Source organism: Anomaloglossus baeobatrachus, chromosome 3, assembly GCF_048569485.1.
Source record: "Anomaloglossus baeobatrachus isolate aAnoBae1 chromosome 3, aAnoBae1.hap1, whole genome shotgun sequence".
In the NCBI taxonomy this organism is placed as follows: Eukaryota; Metazoa; Chordata; class Amphibia; order Anura; family Aromobatidae; genus Anomaloglossus; species Anomaloglossus baeobatrachus.
In genome coordinates, this window is record NC_134355.1 from 311472591 (window position 1) to 311493826 (window position 21236).

Genomic DNA, 21236 nt, shown 5'->3' on the forward strand with positions numbered 1-21236 from the left:
TGCACCCTTGGCAAATGTTCCGTCTGCCCTCCCGCCCTAGATACATCCCTGCTATAAATGTTTTAACAGTTTCTATAGGAGTTAACAGGTAATAGTATTATTATTTGTTATATGTTGAATATTTTCTATCCCTGTTTATGTTTACATTGTAAAGCAAATTAGACCTATAGGAGTCTAGGAGAATAGCTATCAAATGCAGTGCTGGATTACCAATTAGGCATAGTACACACCGGCCTATGGGCTTGACGTCTTTTAGGGGCCCCATGCAATGGATGAAAAATAATTTTGATTTGATAGTAAAATAAATGTATAATCAGCATGCCTGTCTGTCTGGCTGACACTGGAGACCAGCTGGAGCACTGGAGCTCCGATGTGGACATTAGAGCAATGAAATGATGTTAAATCTGTTGTCTGGTATTTTCAAGAATTCACGAGTAGTAAAGGAGCGGCATTTACGTGATAGGACATGGAAACTGTGTGACTGGCCATAATGGAGAGTAGGATTAGAGTGGTAGAGTGGAGGTGACAGCGAGTTCTCAATGACTCTAGATCACAGTAGAACATTTATGAGCAGAAGCTTCTTGAACACTAATGAGAATAAACAGGCCTACACTCGAGGGCGACGTTAGTTCATGATCTTTTTTGTGTAACAATGAAGTTTGATTTACCGTACTTCATTTTTATTCTGTTTAATAAAAATGAATGGGTGTATTAAAATTATTTTAAAATGTATTAGGAAATAATTTGTTGGAGGGAGTCTAAAATTTTGCCAGCCTAGAAGTCTTTACAGGGTTTAATCCGGCATATTTATTGATGTTTTTTATTTAGCGCTCTTTATTATTCTAAATGTAAATGATAACTTAGTAAATGGAAGTCTTTGATAGAACTGTGAAATATCACACAGTTACACTGCCATGCTCTGTAATTGATTTTAGGAAGAAATTCTGTAGCGTTACCTCATCTGGAGCTTGAGGATTATGTTTCTGTGATGTTCTGATTACAGATATGGATTGGTACAATGGCACCATCTACTGGAGTAATGAAACAGGTCATGTACATATTTGGAAGATAAGTAACACAACTGAGAATTCAGCCCTGTATATACCTGAGATAAGACGAGTCGGTCCCCTGACATATGATTGGATCGGACAATTCATCTACTGGGCTGACAAGATGAACCCTAAGGTATGATATAAGATGTCCTCATTTGAGAGGAATTTATACGTGATACCTCTACTAAAGTATTGAAATCATTTATATGCATAGGCAAATCTCATGTAGAGTTACAAAAAAGGATTTTTCAGCGAATCAGGCAATTTCTCAGCTAATGCCTTGAAGTGGTTATATGAAAAGAGACAAGATGCTTCATGGACCATAAAACAGGAGTAGTATTCATGAGATAACCCTAAGGGCCATGCTCATGTACCGCCCCCATATCAGCGGCCGAGCCGCTCGGATCCGGAACTGCGGTGGCTCGAGGGGTCTGGTGTCGTTCCCAGTAGGGGGCATTAGCGTCCGACTTCAGCTCCCTATCTGGCTCTGGCTTTATTTGGACTCTGGTGGCACCAACAGCCGTCGGGATGCCGCACGGTAGCGGAACAGGTGGACTTCTTGGCTTCGCTTGCGTGGCTGGAAGCTGTAAAACCGACTGCTCCGCAGCCGGGGTTGCAGTGTCCGGGTGCTCCGCCTCTGAAGACGTGCCCGGTGATGTGGCCGAGTCTGGTCTGGCCGGGCTCTGGACAACCGCTGCTATGACAGGGATGATGGTCGAGATCGAGGCTTCTGCATCTGGAGCTTCACACTTAAATACTGCAGGTTCTGCTGCTGGGATTGGTGTGGGCAGCTCGGCGTCTGCCGAGGATGGGGTAGGTGATGGTGGAATGCTCACCGCGAGCGGGGGCGGTCCGGATCCCTCAGCCGCTGTGGCCGAATTTGGGCAATCAGTAGGGACTGGGTAACCACTTATACTCTCTTCACGTGCGATTTCAATCTCACAGGCTCGCACCGCCATCGCCAGGCTCTGCATCTCTTCCCTCCAGTGGTTCAGTATAAACAGGAACTGCGTCCGCATTCTCCTGCACAGCTGCTCCTACTCCTCTTCGATCCATGTCGCAGTCCCGGGAACAGCAGGCTCCGGTGACCAGTCTGGTTCCGCCATCTTGCCACTGCGTCGTCCAGGAACGTTATGGCAGAGTCCTGGCATCCCTGCTTCACTTCCACTGGGATTACATTCCGGCACACCCCCTCGGTCTTTTCTCAGCACTCTTTCGCGCGCTGTGGCCCTCTGGGAACTTCCGGTTCCGGCCTCACATACAAGCTGAAAGGCGGGGCTTAGGCTTTGCGCGCTTTCTCGGAGAAGACAGCGTTTTGGCTCGAAAAGATGGCAGACAATGGCGGAATTGGCGGGAAAAGTACTCTTGACTCGCGGTTTTCGGTTTTCAAGGCGCACGTCACCCAGGTAAGTGGGTCCTGCTTGTATCCTGTTCGTGACGCCAGGTTTTTCGAGGTGTACCGCCCCCATGTCAACGGCCAAGCCACTCGGATCCGGAACCATGGTGGCTCGAGGGGTCTCCGAACCCGGGGGTTTGTGCGGACACTCGAATTTAAAAAAGGGGGATTATGTACAGGGGATTAGGAAGTACAGGGGATTAGGAAGTTTGTGATGCCACCCACGGTGCGTGGTAAGGTGGAGTACCACCGCTGCTGTTGGGGAGCCCGGTGGCGGTGGTATGGCAGCAAGGTTTTAACCCCTCCGTGGGTAGGGGGTTGTGCCCCGGGGCCCGGTGGTGGCAGTGAAGGGGTGCTGTTGGGAAAGGAAAGGATTTCTGCATACTCACTCAGTCCAAGAATACTGACACCGACAGCTTGTAAACCAGAATTATGAGCACCGCTGCAGCAAGGCGGGAGCACGCTTGGAGCTGTGCCCTTGGTGTTGCTTGTTAGCCTGTGACCTTTTCCGTTGCACCTTGTTCACTGTTTGGACCCTATAGTGTGGAACTAATCGGGTCCCGCTCACCCGTATGGCTAACGGAGTGAGCTTGCTCTCAGGGTTCACGGTTGGGATTTGATGGACTGTGTTTGTGGGGAAAGTCCTATCGGTGCGCTAGTACCCCGATTTTGGAGCAGGTGCGGGATGAATCTTGAAGAATTCACCCCCGTCGAGTTAATTACCAGGACGCTTGAAGCTACTTCCCGGCCTAGGGTCCGCGTACCCCGTCGTGCCCTGGCCCCTACCCGGAGATGGCTCAAGGCCGCTGGCTGCCCTCCTTAGCAATCCGTGCCCCTTGACACGATCCCCTGTGACCGGGGTTCCAGCTCCTACCAGGCCCAGACCAACGTCTGCCACCTAGTAGACTTCAGGAGCCCTGCTCCAAACCGGTGACCTCTCCCTCTCAGAGAGTCACACAAGTGTATGACACTTACGGACGACCGCTAACAGTACCAAATACTCACGAAATCGTTGATTGTTGACACGTCGTTCATTTTCAAAATATCATTGCTCGTTTGGGAGGAATGTTGTTCGTCGTTCCTGTGGCAGCACACATCGCTACGTGTGACACCCTGGGAACGACGAACAACAGCGTTCCTGTGTCCTCTGGCAACGAGGTGGGAGTGACGTTCATGCGGCTGCTCTCCGCCCCTCCGCTTCTATTGGTGGCCTGCTGTGTGACGTCGCTGTGACGCCGCATGAACCGCAACCTTAAAAAAGAGGTTGTTCGCCGGCCACAGCAACATCGTTTGGAAGGTAAGTTCGTACCTGCGATATTGTTCGCCACGGGCAGCGATTTGCCCGTGACGCACGAACAATGGGGTGAGTGTTATTGCTAGCGACATCGCTAGCGATGTTGCTGCGTGTAAAGCAGCCTTAAGGCTATGTGCCCACAGGACTCTGCACCCGTGGATTTTGCCGCGGAAAACCTGTGGATTTATCTGGATTTTCTAGATAAATCCGCAGGTTTTAGCAAGTACAGACACTCCCCATGTTATCCTATGGGTCATGGGGAGTGCTGTGTCCATGCTGTGGTATGTTCGGCTGAGGAATATGCTGCGGATGTCGTGCGGCCGTACATAACTGCATGTCAATTATTCCTGTGGAAATACCTGCGGAATTTCCGGCCCTCCACTATGGAGATACAGGCTGGGACTTCCGCAGGTAAGTCGCATGAATGTCCGCAGGATATCCGCAGCTATTTCGCTAGATTCCTACAGCTATGTATAGCTGTGGATTCCGTGGAGCTGCTGCGGGAAACCTGCAGACATACCTGCGGATATATGCGCAGGTGCAATCTCCCGTGGGCACATAGCCTTAGATCTCATTCAGATATCTGTGCCAATCAGTCTGAGCAGGGGCCACTAAATTACAGAGCAGCACTCTCCCAACCCAAGCGTGACAGCTTCATATATTTCTATGAGGCTATCACCCTTGGGTCGGGAGACCGACAGCCAGTCCATACATTGTGGCCCAAGATTGGACTGAAATTCTCGGACGTTTGAATGAGCCTTATGGCTTTTAAGGCCCCTTTACACACTGCAACATCGCAAACGACATCGCTGTAACGTCACCGGTTTTGTGAGGTAATAGCGACCTTCCCAGCGACATTGCAGTGTGTGAAACACATGAGCGACTTGGCCCCCGCTGTGAAGTTGCTGATCGCTACAAACCTTTCAGGACCATTTTTTGGTCCTTTGTTTCCCGCTGAGCAGCATGCATCGGTGTGTTTGACACTGTTACAATGACTTCGTTAGCGACTTCCCTTTCAAATAGCTGCTTTAACACGTCCCCAATGACCAGCTAGGTCATTCTGCAGGTCCGCATCGCTGCTGCATCGTTGGCCAGGTCTGCCTGTTTGACAGCTCACCAGCGACTCATCAGAGACTTTGTAGCGATCCCGGCCAGGTTGGAATCGCTGGTGGGATCGCTAGAAAGTCTCAGTGTGTAAAGGGGCCTTAACTGTAAGGTCATTGGGGAATTAGTCACTCTCCAACTACTGGGCTTGTTCTTGTGAGCCTGCTCAATGTTTTAATACACCATATTCCTTCACATGCATAGAAAGAGGTCAAAAAACTTCTGCAAGAGTTCAACTTGTATAAAAAGCTATTTCCAGCTCTATCTTTCATAGCCTATGTGTGAAAACTGTTTCTAGAGGCAGGCTTATGAAAACAGCCAAGCACAGGAGTGCTACATTGTTTAACTTTCCATGAAAGGCCAAGATTAGCGTAACTCTTTAATTGCAATCACAGACCACGGTTCATCAAGACTGGCGCTCTACATGCTGATCTTGATGATAGGAGATAGGACGTGCTGGAGTCAGAGGCTCCTAATTCATTAATGAATTCTTAGTGAATCAAGAGCATCTGAAAGGCAGTGTGTGCCTCCGTGTGCATCTCGCCACAAATCATGCTCCATTTGGGGACTGGAGTAAGATTTGTAGTGTAGTGAGCTCCACTGCTCATCATAAATTTGACAAGTTGCAGTTGCCACACACCGTCCCACCCCAGCCCTGCCGTCTTTGTCAGAACTTGGCGAAAATGAAGTAAGAATGGCAATGGTAACTAAATTTTAGCCCAGCCCTGCTTTGCGCCAAAACCTTGTGACTTTTCAAAGTTTTGTACACTAATATTCTGTTTTAATATCTTTGATGAACCAAACCTAGAGTGTTATTCCCTGATATGCCACAACTGTATTCTTTCTCATAAGTCTTCCTAAGAAAAGTAATGTACTTTAAGGTGCAAGTATATAAAAGAAATTGCGTATTTATTATACCACTTAATAACACTAACTAAAAACCATGAACTATTGATACCGTACAGTCTCCATCCATGATATACGAGTAATACTTTTTCCTTTACAGCATGACTTTGCCTATGGTTTCACCTTGTTATTTGATTCCATAAGACAGCACTTGTAACCTTTTTGTTTTGATATGTTTGATATATACAGTATGTCTCCAGCGACAAAGCCCATGCACATAATCTAATATATAAAGCTGAATGTGTGTGTGTGTGTATGTGTGTATGTCCAGGATTGGCATCTGCACCGTCGCAGCTACAGCCTCAAAATTTTGCACACTCACACGTCTGGATCCCGAGAGCGTCATAGGCTATGTTTTGAGGGGAAATTTTAACCCCACGCTTTACAGTTATTCGCCAAAAAACCTGCCTCCATTAAAGCGAATGGAGCTGGCAGCCACAGTGCAGCCAGAACTTCAGAAGAATGCGCAGCCACACCCTTATATGGAATGTTGGCGTGTCACAATGCAGCCAGGGAAAGAGACAGACACAGACAGGGAAAGAGGCAGAGACAGACAGGGTAAGAAACAGACATAGACAGGGTAAGAGACAGACACATAGAGACAGACAAAGAGACAGACTGACAGGGAAAGAGACAGACAGGGAAAGAGAGGGAAAGAGAGAGACAGGTTAAGAGACAGACACAGACAAAGAGACAGAGACAGATACAGGGAAACAGACAGGGAAAGAGAGGGAAAGAGACAGACAGGGTAAGAGAGGGAAAGAGACAGACAGGGAAAGAGAGGGAAAGAGAGGGAAAGAGACAGACAGGGAAAGAGACAGACAGGGAAATTGACAGAGATAGATAGACAGACAGGGAAAGAGATATATAGACAGACAGGGAAAGAGATAGATAGACAGACAGGGAAGGAGATTGAGACAGACGGAGAAAGAGACAGAGCCAGTCAGAGACAGACAGGGAAAGAGACAGAAAGACAAAGAGATAGAGAGAGACAGAGAGATATATACAGAGGGGGAGACAGACATTATAATTACATTTATATCTATTTGTTTTCTGTTTTTTTGTGTGCAGAATACATTTTTGTTAATACATTCTATTTTGTTTCAGCAGTTATTAACCCGGGCGAAGACGGGTAGTACAGCTAGTTTATTATTAAAGAAGCACTCCTATCTAAGTTTTTATCCTCTTAATATATTGCAATCATTATATTATTCAGCACTGAGTACAATTGCTCATTTGCCCCTTTACCCAGTTAATTCTTCTCTTTTACATTAGGCATTTGACGTCACATGATTAAATGTATACTAGCTGAATCCTTCTAAGTTCTATATAGAAACAGGAAGTTTCTTTTCCTTGATGAGTCATCATGCGAACTACAAAGTTGTCCATTTGCATTGAAAAAAACGGAAACCGTCTAGTCAGAGTCTGTCCAGGAGTATGGATAGCCAATACTTGTGGTCACGTGACAGCCAATCCCAGTGCAGACACTGGGAAATGCTGTAGTCACAGAGTGATTACAAAGTTGTTGTTTTAGAGCAGACAACGTCTTTAAATAAGAGCTAAGATATTGAGAATTATATGGTAACTAGCTGTAGTACCCGGGCGTTGCCTGGGATAGTAACTGTCTCTTTCTCTCGCTCGCTGTCTCTTTCCCCGCTCTGTCTCTTTCCCCGCTCTGTTTCTTTCCCCGCTCTGTTTCTTTCCCCGCTCTGTCTCTTTCCCCGCTCTGTCTCTTTCCCCGCTCTGTCTCTTTCCCCGCTCTGTCTCTTTCCCCGCTCTGTCTCTTTGCCCGCTCTGTCTCTTTCCCCGCTCTGTCTCTTTCCCCGCTGTGTCTCTTTCCCCGCTCTGTCTCTTTCCCCGCTCTGTCTCTTTGCCCGCTCTGTCACTTTGACCGCTCTGTCTCTGTCTGTCTCTCTCTATCTGTCACACCACTGACATCTTTTTACCTCACACATAAGCTTCCTATACTAACAGTTTATTTTGTTCCTATAGCAACAACTGACAGTTGTTATTATATAGGCTGCAACTCCCAGCTCCATTCAGATTAATGGAGGCAGGATTTTTGTAGAGTAACTGGAATGCACGGGGTTAAATTTTCCCGCCCAAACATAGTCTACGACGTTCCCTGGGTCACATGGAATGTCTATGCAAAATTTCGTGATTGTAAATGCGACGGTGCGGATTCCTTTAGCAGACATACATACACACATACATACACTCAGCTTTATATATTAGATATATGCTGTATATACTGATAAGTAATATTAGAAAGACCATAATTCTTGAATCATGAAAAAACACTCTGAAAGTTAGTGTCGCGGGCGGAGGAGGGGACGCCGTGCTCCCCCACTGCTCGGGTCCGGCTGCCGCTGCTGCCGCGGCCTCTGCTGCTCGGTGGCTCGAGCGATGGGCCGGATCCCGGGGACTTGAGCGGCGCTCCTCGCCCGTGAGTGAAAAGGGGATTGGTTTTGGGGATTTATTGTTGTCCGTGACGCCACCCACGGTTGTGGTGATTGTGTGGACACCACTGCTGCTCTGTATGGGGATCCCGGGAGTGGTGGTATGGAGCAGCTAGATGTTGGCCCTCCCCTCCGTGGGTAGGGGGTTGGTGGTCCCGGGGCCCGATGATGGGGAGTTAGGATGTTTGACAGGCGGGTTATGGGGTCTGTTGAGGTGCAGGGACGTAGGGGCAGCGCTGTACCGCATGGCACGGAGGTACTCACTCAGCCCAAGGATGATGACACAGTTCACGGTAAACAAGCGGCTGGTTGGACAGGTCCCTCGGACGGCTGCGGTGTTGATGTTCCCTGCAAGTTAGCGGTGACTGTCTCTTCCCTGCACCTAAATACGGTTGTTGGTAGCGATGGATTCCCACCGGTAACCCGCTCCCCAGCTTTGATATGAGCCGGAGGAGCCCCTCTTTTGCCCTCAGGCGCTGGCCCTGAGAAACTGGTGCCTTGGCGGTGGCGGTGTCTCTCCAATGTCGTTGGACGGCTGCCTTCAATCGGGACTTTGTCTGTTGGGAGACCCGGAGGTCCCCTTCACTGACGGATTTGGCAAATTGTACGGCGACTCCAAGCCTTGCCGGGATCCGAAAGGCGCCTGCCAATGGTGCTGGCTTCTCTTTGTGTACCGATCCGGTACCGCCGAGCCACCACCCATCCATGGTCCTTACGGTAGACTCCAATAGGCCACTCCTGCAGACGGTCACCGCCGTCTGCCAACCTTGCTGTCTCAGTCCGGGGCACACACCCGGACCAACTTCAGGCTCTGTTGCTGTCACCTACTCCTTCACTTCAACTCCCTTCACTTGCTCCTCTACCACTTCCCTCTCACTTCCTTCCACTCTCAAACTCAACTCACTGGTTTTCCCGCCTCCAGGACTGTGAACTCCTCGGTGGGCGGAGCCAACCGCCTGGCCCACCCCCTGGTGTGGACATCAGCCCCTGGAGGAGGGCAACAAGGATTTTGTGTTCTGACCTTGGTGTGCCTGCAGGGAATGTGGGGTGTGTGGTGGTGTCATGACCTGTGACCCCTGGCTTTTTTTTAACCCTTTTATTCCCCTTTTTGTAAAGTACAAGAAACCATTGTCCCCATAGGACCCTGTTCTCTTCTCCCCGATATCAGCAGTATTTTTTTATTATAATATTCTCTCTAAAACTGAAAATTGTCCCATAAATAAAACCTACAATATAGGCTTAGAAATTCTATGCATCTTAGGGAACTTTCACACATCCGGTTTGAGCCGTGCGGCTCAATCCGGCTGTGAAACCTATGCAACGGATGCGGCGAAAACACCGCATCCTTTGCATAAGTTTTTACATGCGGCCCTTCCGTTTTTTTCCGGTTGCGGCATGCTACTGAGCATGCGCAGTGGAAAAAACCGCATGCGGCGGCCGGATGTGTTTTTTTCCGCATCGCGCCGCATCCGGCGTCCATTGAAAATGCGCCGCAACGGCCGGATGCGGCGCGATGCGGCTATTTTTGCCGGAGCAAAAAACGTTGCAGGAAACGTTCTATCCGGCCGCGGCATCGGCTAAATCTGCCGCATGCGGCAAAAACCGGACCGAACGCAAGCCCCTGCGGCACAATACGGCACTAATGTAAGTCTATGCAAAAAAACCCGCAACCGGTGGCAAAAAAAACGGTTGCGGTTTTTCTGCAGAGTGCCGGATTGTGCCGCATTGCAGAAACCGGAGGTGTGAAAGTAGCCTTAGCAGGGAATGGAAAATCTTAAAATAGGTGGTATAGGTCAGAGAGGTTGCCTTTAACAAAAAGCCATAGAGAGGATGGTTTGTGGCATGGGCCTTTGAAGGCTTTTTGAAGTCATCTGACCCGGTTTTATTACTTGGCTTGTGTTTTGTTTAGTGGTCGTTGGTTCTTACAGTAAAATAACTTTTCCGATCTGTATTTCCATGTTATTTATTGATATGTCAATGCTGCTGACAGCTCAGCTTCTTTTTAAGGACATTTTTGTGGTCCATGGTATTGGAAATAAATGTCTATTAGAGACATTGCCCTTACCAGTGTCGCCTTTTACCCGATTTGAATGTCTTTATATTATTGGCTTATTGGAATTTATTATATTAGTATATAGTGTTGAAAGTTACATTTAAAGGGAACCAGTCACTGGCATTTCCTATTTTACACCACTGCCATAGCCCTATGCTGCTTTACAATAGTTTTCTCAACATGTCCACGTTTAAACTGTGCGTTTTAGCATTGTGCACCAAATGACGTTCTAGTAGTGCATCAGCTGTAGTACGAGTATACTGTATGTCAATTATCCCTAAAGACACTCCTGGGTAATGCCATTCAGTTCAAGGTGTAAAGGAGGGACACTCACTCTTAAAAACTGGGAAATGACAGTCTTTTAATTAATTGTAATATGTCATTATATGCTTTGCCTTGTGTTACTAATCGCTGTCTTGGTGAGAAATATGGTTTTCCTCTGTGGAGTTTTGTTTTTTTGTTTCCCCCATGTGTTCTGCATCTCTCCTGTATGTGTCATGCCTGTGACCAAGCAGCAGGTGGCAGCAAAGCACCATGCCAGTGACCAAGCAGCAGGTGGCAACAGAGAAAAGTGTCCTGCCTGTGACCAAGCAGCAGGTGGCAGCAGAGAAGAGTGTAATGCCTGTGACCAAGCAGCAGGTGGCAGCAAAGTACCATGCCCATGACCAAGCAGCAGGTGGCAGCAGAGAAAAGTGACATTCCTGTGACCAAGCAACAGGTGGCAGCTGAGAAAAGTGTCATTCCTGTGACCAAGCAGCAGGTGGCAGCAGAGAAAAGTGTCATTCCTGTGACCAAGCAGCAGGTGGCAGCAAAGTACCATGCCAGTGACCAAGCAGCAGGTGGCAACAGAGAAAAGTGTCATATCTGTGACCAAGCAGCGGTGGCAACAATGAAAAGTGTCATATCTGTGACCAAGCAGCAGGTGGCAGTAGCAGAGGGAAGACCAATGAGGAGATTGTTTAGGAAAAAGGAAGGAAAGTTTATGGCATGGAATCTAAGCCCATTATCATTATGCTAAATGTGGAAGTTTTAATGGGGAGTCTTGGTGTTTATAGAGAGCTATTCTTATATGTAAGAATTATCCTGTGTTCTGCAGATTGTTTGGACCATCAATCAGTAATGTGTGGACATCTGCACTGCAAGAAATGTGTAGTTGTCTATTTTTGTTGCCTTCTGTAAAAGAGATGAGGACCTTGTTCCCACGATGAGCTTTTGGTGAGTCTTTAATGTTGCAGAATTTATGAAGAATTTCTGCACTTATTATGCACATTAGGTTGTTTGTGTTTTGAGAGCTTTTTTATTGTATTTTTGACGCTGCAGGTCTTTTCTTTTTGATGTCATGTTTTGCATAAAGCTGCTTTGATTTTGATAATGATATTCGGCTTTGACAAAACCTTATTGATACAGTCATGTGAGAATTACATGTGTTTTTGATGTGTTTTTGCAGTGGAACCGCACTAAGGCTATGTGCGCACGTGTGCGTAATTCATGCAGTTACGCTGCGCTTTGTAGCGCAGCGTAACTGCATGCGTCCTGCGTCCCCTGCACAATCTATGGAGATTGTGCAGGGGCCGTGCGCACATGGCGTCTTGGAGCGCAGCGCTTCGGCTGCTGCCCGAAGCGTTGCGTTCAAGAAGTGACATGTCACTTCTTCCGTGCGCTTTGCCGGCAGCCCCTGCTCTGTCTATGGCAGGAGCTGCAGGCAGAGTGCATGGAATCGGCTTTTTTTTTCTACAGACATTTTCTGCAGCGATTTGAAGCGCACGTGTGCTCTTCAGATCGCTGCAGAAATTTCTGCAGGGCTAGTACGCAACGTGCGCACATAGCCTAAAAACGCATGTGCGTTTTTTACCTGCAAGTTTTCTGCATTTAGTGCAAGTCTATGGGTAAAATCTGCACTGAAAACTCAACAAAAATTGACATGTGGATTTGAAACACATGTGGCAGGTCAGTCTACGCTGAGTAAAAAGAAGCATAAAGCCCGTCCACTTTGCTGGAACTGTAAGATGCTCTATTTTTGACGCAGCAAAAATATTCAGTGTCAAAATCTCACCAAAAACTTATCGTGGGCACACATCCTGAGAGTCCCACTCCCCTCCTGTTCGGTCTGGGACTGCATGACTTTTCTGAGCAGCTCTGCCCTGGTGACTTTAGAGACATAACTGGCATGTAACGCTTGCACTATTATACAGCGGGTACGGAAAGTATTCATACCCCTTTAAATTTTTCACTCTTTGTTTCATTGCAGCCATTTGGTAAATTAAAAAAGTCAATTTTTTTCTCATTAATGTACACTCTGCACCCCATCTTGACAGAAAAAAACAGAAATGTAGAAATATTTGCAAATCCTCTGCCATTTTTCCTTGCAGACCCTCTCCAGTTCCATCAGGTTGGATGCTGAACGTTGGTGGACAGCCATTTTCAGGTCTCTCCAGAGATGCTCAATTGGGTTTAGGTCAGGGCTCTAGCTGGCCAGTCAAGAATGGTCACAGAGTTGTTCTAGAGCCACTCCTTTGTTATTTTAGCTGTGTTCTTAGGGTCATTGTCTTGTTGGAAGGTGAACCTTCAACCAAGTCTGAGGTCCAAAGCACTCTGGAAGAGGTTTTCTTCCAGGATATCTCTATACTTGGCTGCATTCATCTTTCCTTCAATTGCAACCAGTCATCCTGTCCCTACAGCTGAAAAACACCCCCATAGCCTGATGCTGCCACCACCATGTTTCACTGTTGGGATTGTATTGGGCAGATGAGGAGCAGTTCCTGGTTTTCTCTACACATACCGCTTAGAATTATCACCAAAAAAGTTCTATCTTCATCTCATCAGACCAGAGAATCTTATTTCTCATAGTCTGGGAGTCCTTCATGTGTTTTTTTTTGCAAACTCTATGCGGCTTTCATATGTCTTGCACTGAGGAGAGGCTTCTGTCGGGCCACTCTGCTATAAAGACCCGACTGGTGGAGGGCTGCAGTGATAGTTGACTTTGTGGAACTTTCTCCCATCTCCTTACTGCACCTCTGGAGCTCAGCCACAGTGATCTTAGGGTTCTTCTTTCCGTTTTTCTTTGCCATTCTTCTTCCGAGAGATGTAAGTTTTTTTTATTTTTCAGTCAATATAGGTATGTGAGGGCTCATTTTTTTGTGGAACGAGCTGTACTTTTAAATGAAACCATGAGTTTAACCACATAGTGTACTGGAAAATAGTAAAAAAATTCCAATTGCGGAAAAATTTCAAAAAAAGTGCGATAGCACTATTGTTTTTGAGATATTTTATTCACTGTGTTCACTATATAGTAAAACTGATGTGTTGCTGTGATGCCTCAGGTCGGTGCGAGCTTGTAGACACCAAACATGTATAGGTTTACTTTTATCTAAGGGGCTCTCAATTTTCGGGATCTATGGCTCAGTGATGGCTTATTTTTTGCATCTCAAGCTGACGTTTTTAACAGTACCATTTTTGCGCAGATGCTACATTTTGATTGCCTGTTATTGCATTTAGCGCAAAATTTGTGGCAACCAAAAAACGTAATTTTGGCGTTTGGAATTTTTTCGCAGCTACACCGTTTATTGATGAGATTAATTGATTTTATATTTTGATAGATCAGGTGTTTTTGAACACAGTGATACCAAATGTGTGTATATTTTTATTTTTTTAATCCTTTAATTTTCAATGGGGCAAAAGGAGGTGATTTGAACTTTAGGTTTTTTAATTTTGTTTTAATTTTTTAAAACTTTTCTTAAACCTTTTTTTTTATTTACCATGTCCCCTAGGGGACTATAAGAATCAGCAGTCTGATTGTTCTTTCATATTTGCTGATCATAGCTACACTGTGAACAGCAGATATGCTTATTTCCTGTCTCACCTAGCTCTTAGCCGGGTGAAACAGTAAGTGAGTCATATGAGCTACAGGAGTCATCACATGACTCTGTGCTACTTTGACAACCACCGGACATCACGTGATCATGTCACGTGACTTCCGGTATCGGCGGTATGTAAACGTTTACCGTGCTCGCGATTACAATCGCGCTGTCACTTATTGACAGTGCCATTTAAGGGGTTAAACGGCACAGGCGGATAACTATTCTACTTGTGCCTAGCAGGCACACATCTGAGCTATATAAATCAGCTGAGATGTGCGCCGATCTCCCGCTGCTGCCGTCAACAGCAGCGGGAGATTAACCCTATGACCACTAGGATGTTAGTTTACCACCCTCGGTCATTTAAGGTTTAAGGATTATGGATGCCACTGTGCTTTTAGGAACCTTGAGTACTCCAGAAATTATTTTGTAACCTTGGCCAGATCTGTGCCTTGCCACAATTCTGGATTTCCTACTGAAAGCTCGTTCTTATCAGTCAGCGTAGGGATTAATTAGCATTACTTTACAATTTGCCAAAGGCAATTAGATCCCCAAACTAAAGACTAATCTATTAATATATAACTTTTAATCAACGTATTAAGATAAGGGGACAAACACAATTAAAAGCACTGAGCACAGTGATCTGTCTTATATCACAAAAGCCATTACTTTAGCCACAGAGAATTCCCTATTCAGACTCATTCTTCCTATGTCTCTGGCTAACTAATGTGTTAATCCTATTGTAAATAATCACTGCGATCACTATTTTAAAAAGACATTCAGTAGCCTCCCCAACATGTTTCACCACACTGGTGTCATCAGGGGGCTGAGGCTAATCCTTATCTTAATATGTTGATTAAAAGTTATATATTAATAGATTAGTCTTTAGTTTGGGGATCTAATTGCCTTTGGCAAATTGTAAAGTATTGCCACAATTCTGTCTCTGAGCTCCTTGGGCTGTTACTTTGACCTCATGATTCTCATTTGGTCTGACATACACTGTGAGCTGTGAGGTCTTATATAGACAGGTGTGTGCCTTTCCAAATCAAGTCCTATCAGTTTAATTACACACAGCTGGACTCCATTGAAGGAGTAGAACCATCTCAAGGAGGATCACAAGGAAATGGACAGCATGTGACTAAAGGCCCCGTCACACTAAGCAACATCGCTAGCAACATCGCTGCTAACGAACAACGTTTGTGACGTTGCTAGCGATGTTGCTGTGTGTGACATCCAGCAACAACCTGGCCCCTGCTGTGAGGTCGTTGGTTGTTGCTGAATGTCCTGGGCCATTTTTTAGTTGTTGCTGTCCCGCTGTGAAGCACAGATCGCTGTGTGTGACAGCGAGACAGCAACAACTAAATGTGCAGGCAGCAGGAGCCGGCTTCTGCGGAGGCTGGTAACCAATGTAAACATCGGGTAACCAAGAAGCCCTGTCCTTGGTTACCCGATATTTACCTTTGATACCAGCCTCCGCTGCTCTCACTGTCAGTGCCGGCTCCTGCTGTGTGCACATTTAGCTGCAGCACACATCGGGTTAATTAACCCCATGTGTGCTGTAACTAGGAGAGCAAGGAGCCAGCGCTAAGCATTGTGCGCTGCTCCCTGCTCTGTGCACATTTAGCTGCAGTACACATCGGGTAATTAACCCGATGTGTGCTGTAACTAGGAGAGCAAGGAGCCAGCGCTAAGCATTGTGCGCTGCTCCCTGCTCTGTGCACATGTAGCTGCAGTACACATCGGGTAATTAACCCCATGTGTGCTGTAACTAGGAGAGCAGGGAGCCAGCGCTAAGCATTGTGCGCTGCTCCCTGCTCTGTGCACATTTAGCTGCAGCACACATCGGGAAATTAACCCCATGTGTGCTGTAACTAGGAGAGCAGGGAGCCAGCGCTAAGCAGTGTGCGCTGCTCCCTGCTCTCTGCACGTGTAGCTCCGTGCGGTGGTAACCAAGGTAAATATCGGGTTGGTTACCCGATATTTACCTTAGTTACCAAGCGCAGCATCTTCCACGCGGCGCTGGGGGCTGGTCACTGGTTGCTGGTGAGCTCACCAGCAACTTGTGTAGCGACGCTCCAGCGATCCCTGCCAGGTCAGGTTGCTGGTGGGATCGCTGGAGCGTCGCAGTGTGACATCTCACCAGCAACCTCCTAGCAACTTACCAGCGATCCCTATCGTTATTGGGATCGCTGGTAAGTTGCTTAGTGTGACTGGACCTTTAAATATGAGTGTCTGAGCAAAGGGTCTGAATACTTATGGACCATGTGGTATTTCAGTTTTTCTTATTTATTAAATTTGCAAAAATGTCTACATTTCTGTTTTTTTCTGTCAAGATGGGGTGCAGAGTGTACATTAATGAGAAAAAAAATGAACTTTTTTTAATTTACCAAATGGATGCAATGAAACAAAGTGAAAAATGTAAAGGGGTCTGAATACTTTCCGTACTCACTGTGTCTTCATTTACTACGCAATACTAAAATGTAATATTTGTATATTGCTATGTTAAGAAAGGTATTGCAAAGCAGCATCATTCTCTAGTGATGGTTTAAGGAAATGTAAGCCTTTTTTTTATTCTTGAACCATTGGATGGTTGCCAAATCTTCCTGACAGTCTGTAAAAACAAGCAACTTTACAATTTCCCTGTTATTAACTATTCTTTCTGTTCAGAGTTTTGTGTTTACTGCTTGTTGGCTATGTCACTGACCACTTGTCTGTCTGATGGCCAAACATGGGCAGTGCTTACAGGCTATTTCCAATAGAGCTTGTAAGCACTGCACGGATACTGACTGATTGCATGAGCGCAGTGTTAATTCTCCATCCAGCCAGCTTCACTCCTCTCATAGTGCTATATGAGGCAGCTTTACATCGTCAGATTTAGAGGAGCACACAGGTTAGCGGCTCTGTCTATTAAGCAGGAGACTGCGGAGCGCTGCACTACTACTTGAGAACATGAGACAACCCATATAATGTATTTAATATATTAATTTAGAAAGTTGACAAAACAGTTTTCTTAGCAACAAATAATTATCATATTCTGGTTACAGATTTATAGAACATCTCTAAGGACACATTCTCTGGAAACAATTATCGTTAGTACATATCTAGTGAACGATTTGGCTGTGGACTCCATCAATGCTTTCTTATACTGGAGCACCGGATACACTGTGGAGAGCAGCAGACTGAACGGACAGGATCACGTGATTATTCACAACCTAACCTTCTCCTCCAGTTCCCAGGTAAATGCTATTCATTTATACCATATTGGTTATTTGCCTATGCATCTCCCTATCCATGTACCTTTCTGTTTTATTTTAAAGACTTTTTCTAGTTTCTGAATACTGATAACCTTTTTGTAGAACAGACTGTCAATATTGGCTGACGGAAACAGCCATAGAAGCAACTGTCCTCATCCTAGTATTGCAGTATTTCTATCAGTGGAATAATGCTGTGATGCTTTGTACGTATTATTGGTAAAATAGAACTTGATCCATACATGTGAAAATATAATTTAATTGTCTGGCTTATATAGTTTCAGTAGATGTGTTATAAAGGCATAATATTGGTGGGAGATTTATGAAGCTAAGAGTGCCTGAATTATTGCGGTCTTGCTGCCAAAACTGTCCTCCATGCATTGCGCCATAATTATTACGAGTTTAGACACTTTGCCCACTTTAGCTGAAAATTGTGTGACTTTCCAAAAAGATCTAATATGCAACACAGCACAACAAAAAATGTTCATAATTTTATCTCAAGTTTCTGGCACAAAGTAAGACAAATTGGTCTAAGTTTAATGCCACTAAACTGGAATCCGGCATGCCTCACCATGCAACGTAGAAAATCTGATTTTATTATAGCCGCAATCCAAACAACGTGCAAATCATCAGGGCCTTTACCCATTCCTTATCTTGGACTATGCACCGCCTCAATGCTTGTTTATTGTCTTTATTAGTAATCCATTTTTGCGTTATTTTATGGAATGGTATCCTATGAAGCACCCATCAATATAACAGAGTGATATATCTCTCTTCCACATGTTAAACTTAAGGCCCTCATAAATGTTATAAATATTAGTCTGATGTTGGCCAAACCCTCTAATGTTGGCAGGGTCAGCCGACATAATAATGTTGTGAGAGATATGGTGATGATGTTGGTGTCATGATGGGGATAACCGAGGACTGGGGCTCCTAGACTGGCACTCAGGTTAGGGGGTCCGAGCTGTCCCTTATCCCAGAAGTAGTTCTGATAGTGAAGAGGTCTGGATCGCCAACCTTGCCCTGCTCCTGGCCAGTGCTGCTCTAATACTCCCTCCTCCACCCTAGGGGAGGGCCAGTATAGGAGTGGTTAAACCCACACAAATAGACAAACGGGGAAACCAAAACTCTAACTCAAAGCAATCATACACAGAGGTATTAGACAATACGTGATCAAGAGGAAATAAAGCGCAGGGAGGGAATAAATATGTGATGCCCTGGGCAAGCCGGGGGTCACAGGTAATGACATCACCACACCCTACACCCCGGTTAGGCACATCAAAGCTAGACCAGAAATCCTTGTTGCCTTCCCCAGGGGCTGATGTCCACACCAGGGGGTGGAGCCAGGCAGTTGGTCTCCGCCTACCAAGGAGTTCACAGTCTTGGAGGCAGGAAAACTAGGCAGATTAAGTTTGGAGGAGGAAGTGAGAGGAGGTGAGAGTTCGGAGTTTGAAGAAGAAGGAGGGAAAGTAGTGAAAGAGAAAAGTGACAGTTTGAAAGCCTGAAGTTGGTCCGGGTGTGTGCCCCGGACTGAGACAGCAAGGTTAGCAGACGGCGGTGACCGTCTGTAGTGGAGGCTGATCGGAGGTGCCGTAAGGACCGTGGACGGGTGGTGGCCCGGCGGTACCGGACCGGTACACAAGGAGAAGCCAGCACCATTGGCAGGGGCCTTTCGGATCCCGGCAAGGCTAGGAGTCTCCGTGAATTTGCCAAATCCGTCAGTGAAGGGGACCTCCGGGTCTCCAAACAACTAAGTCCCGATTGAAGGCAACAGTCCAACCGTTTGAGAGAGACACCGCCACCACCAAGGCACCAGTTTCTCAGGGCCAGCGCCTGCGGGCAAAGAGGGGCTCCTCCGGCCCATATCCAAGTCGGGGAGCGGGTAACCGGTGGGAACCCATCGCTACCAACATTACACAAGGTGCAGGGAAAGAGACAGTCACCGTTAACTACTGGGGAAAAGCAACAGCAGCCGTCCGTGGGAACCGTCCTTCCAGCCGAGTGTTTTACCGAGAACTGTGTCACCGTCTCAGGCTGAGTGAGTACCACCGTGCCGTGAGGCACAGCGCTGCCCCCGCGACCCTGCACCTCACCAGGCCCCGCACCCGGCCTGCCATCCACCCCTACCCCATCACCGGGCCCCGGGACAACCAACCCCCTACCCATGGAGGGGAGAAATAACAACAAAGCTGCTCCCTGTCACCGCTCCCGGGATCCCCATACAGAGCAGCGGTGGTGTCCACACAATCACCACAACCGTGGGTGGCGTCACGGACAATAAATCCCCAAAACCAAACCCCCCTTTTCACTCACGGGCGAGGAGCGCCGCTCGAGTCCCCGGGATCCGGCCCATCGCTTGAGCCACCGAGCGGCAGCGACCGCAGCAGCAGCGGCAGCCGGACCCGAGCAGAGGGAGAGCGCAGCGTCCCCTCCTCCGCCCGCGACAAATAGACGTCAAGAGAATTGCCACCACACACCAAACAGCACTCAGTAGTTCACCAGCAACTATATCCAAACAGTACATGGGATGGTATTGCTTAAAGCTATAATCAGCACGGGATGTCAGTTTCCACCATCTTAAAAAGGAGGGGAGAAGCTGTAATAGGATTGTCATAACAAGTGATTCTAGAATTAACCAGCAGGCTAAGAGATTAACTCTTGCCAGCCCGATCACTAATGAGCACAAAGCTGATTGACGCCCTGGCCTGCCTGTGCAAATCAGAAACCTGAGAGAAACCACAGTGTGAAGTCTGTGGTATAAACAGCACCAGTTACCGCTATGACACTAGTTGAGTTTTGAGCCATATGCCCTGTGACAGTTGGGGAAGATAAGAATTTGGCGTGTTCAATTTTAGACTACTGATAGATTTGTTCTCAGGAAGATAATTCACTGCCAGAGGTGCCTAGTAGTGGCTTTCTAGTAGAGAACACAAGAGCACTCACCTAGCGCTCCTGTGAGTGCAGAAATAGGAACAGACTGGCTTTTGGCTGAAGGATAGTCCCAACCATTTTTCAGTCGACAGCTATTTATTGTGTATAGGGCACCTTAGACTAGATAATCTTAAAATGAAATAATAAAGGACACTGGTGCTCTCAAGGCCTAGGGATGGTGGGGAATTGAGGTGAGGGGGAAACAATAGGAATAGGGCATAGGAAGTATAAAGTAAACGTGAAAGCCAATACAGGTAAAGGTTTTTATTATATAAACATAACTAGAATAGCTGAAATAGCAATTAAAATAGTAGAATAAAAAAGCCTGATTGACAATCAGACAGGTGGCTGATGAGGAGCTGCAGGTAGTGGGGCAGGGACCGCGTAGAGCCTGTCAGGTAATTATTCCTTGATTTTAAAATGAGACAAATATATCAAACCACATGAATCATTTTCATAAATCTGGCACTTTTTAACCCTTTCACACCACAGACGTTCCGACTGGGTCAATTGTTTCAAATCTGACCAGTGTCACTTTATGCAGTAATAACTCTTGAATGCTTCAACAGATCCCTGTGATTTTGAGATAGTTTTTTTTTTTTCATTATACTTTGTACAATATGTTAGTGGTATATTTTGGTCATTTTCATTTGCATTTATTTATGAAAAAAAAATAAAAAACATTTGTTCAAAAAATTGAACATTTAGCAATTTTCAAACTCTGAATTTTTATGCCATTAAACCAGATAATTATGCCCTTAAACCAGATAATTATATCACACAAAATCATTAAAAAATAACATTTGCTGTATTATGTGAAAAAGCAGCATACTGTGACTGCAGTACAACAATACAATTTTACTCCCTTTTGTCCAATGCCTTACCTGTCTGGCTCACAAGTGTATGTAAAAAAAACAAAGAAGGAAAAAAGGGGCA

The 21236-nt window shown here is 46.2% G+C and overlaps 1 protein-coding gene across 1 annotated transcript in view; it reads left to right on the forward strand.

The window, feature by feature from the left end:
- Positions 1 to 21236, forward strand: part of ROS1 (ROS proto-oncogene 1, receptor tyrosine kinase) — a 480047-nt gene that overhangs the window by 103884 nt on the left and 354927 nt on the right. The window contains exons 13-14 of the mRNA XM_075340023.1: positions 1004 to 1185; positions 17163 to 17354. Coding sequence (XP_075196138.1) covers positions 1004 to 1185; positions 17163 to 17354 — 374 coding nt within the window. The remainder of the gene's footprint in view (positions 1 to 1003; positions 1186 to 17162; positions 17355 to 21236) is intronic.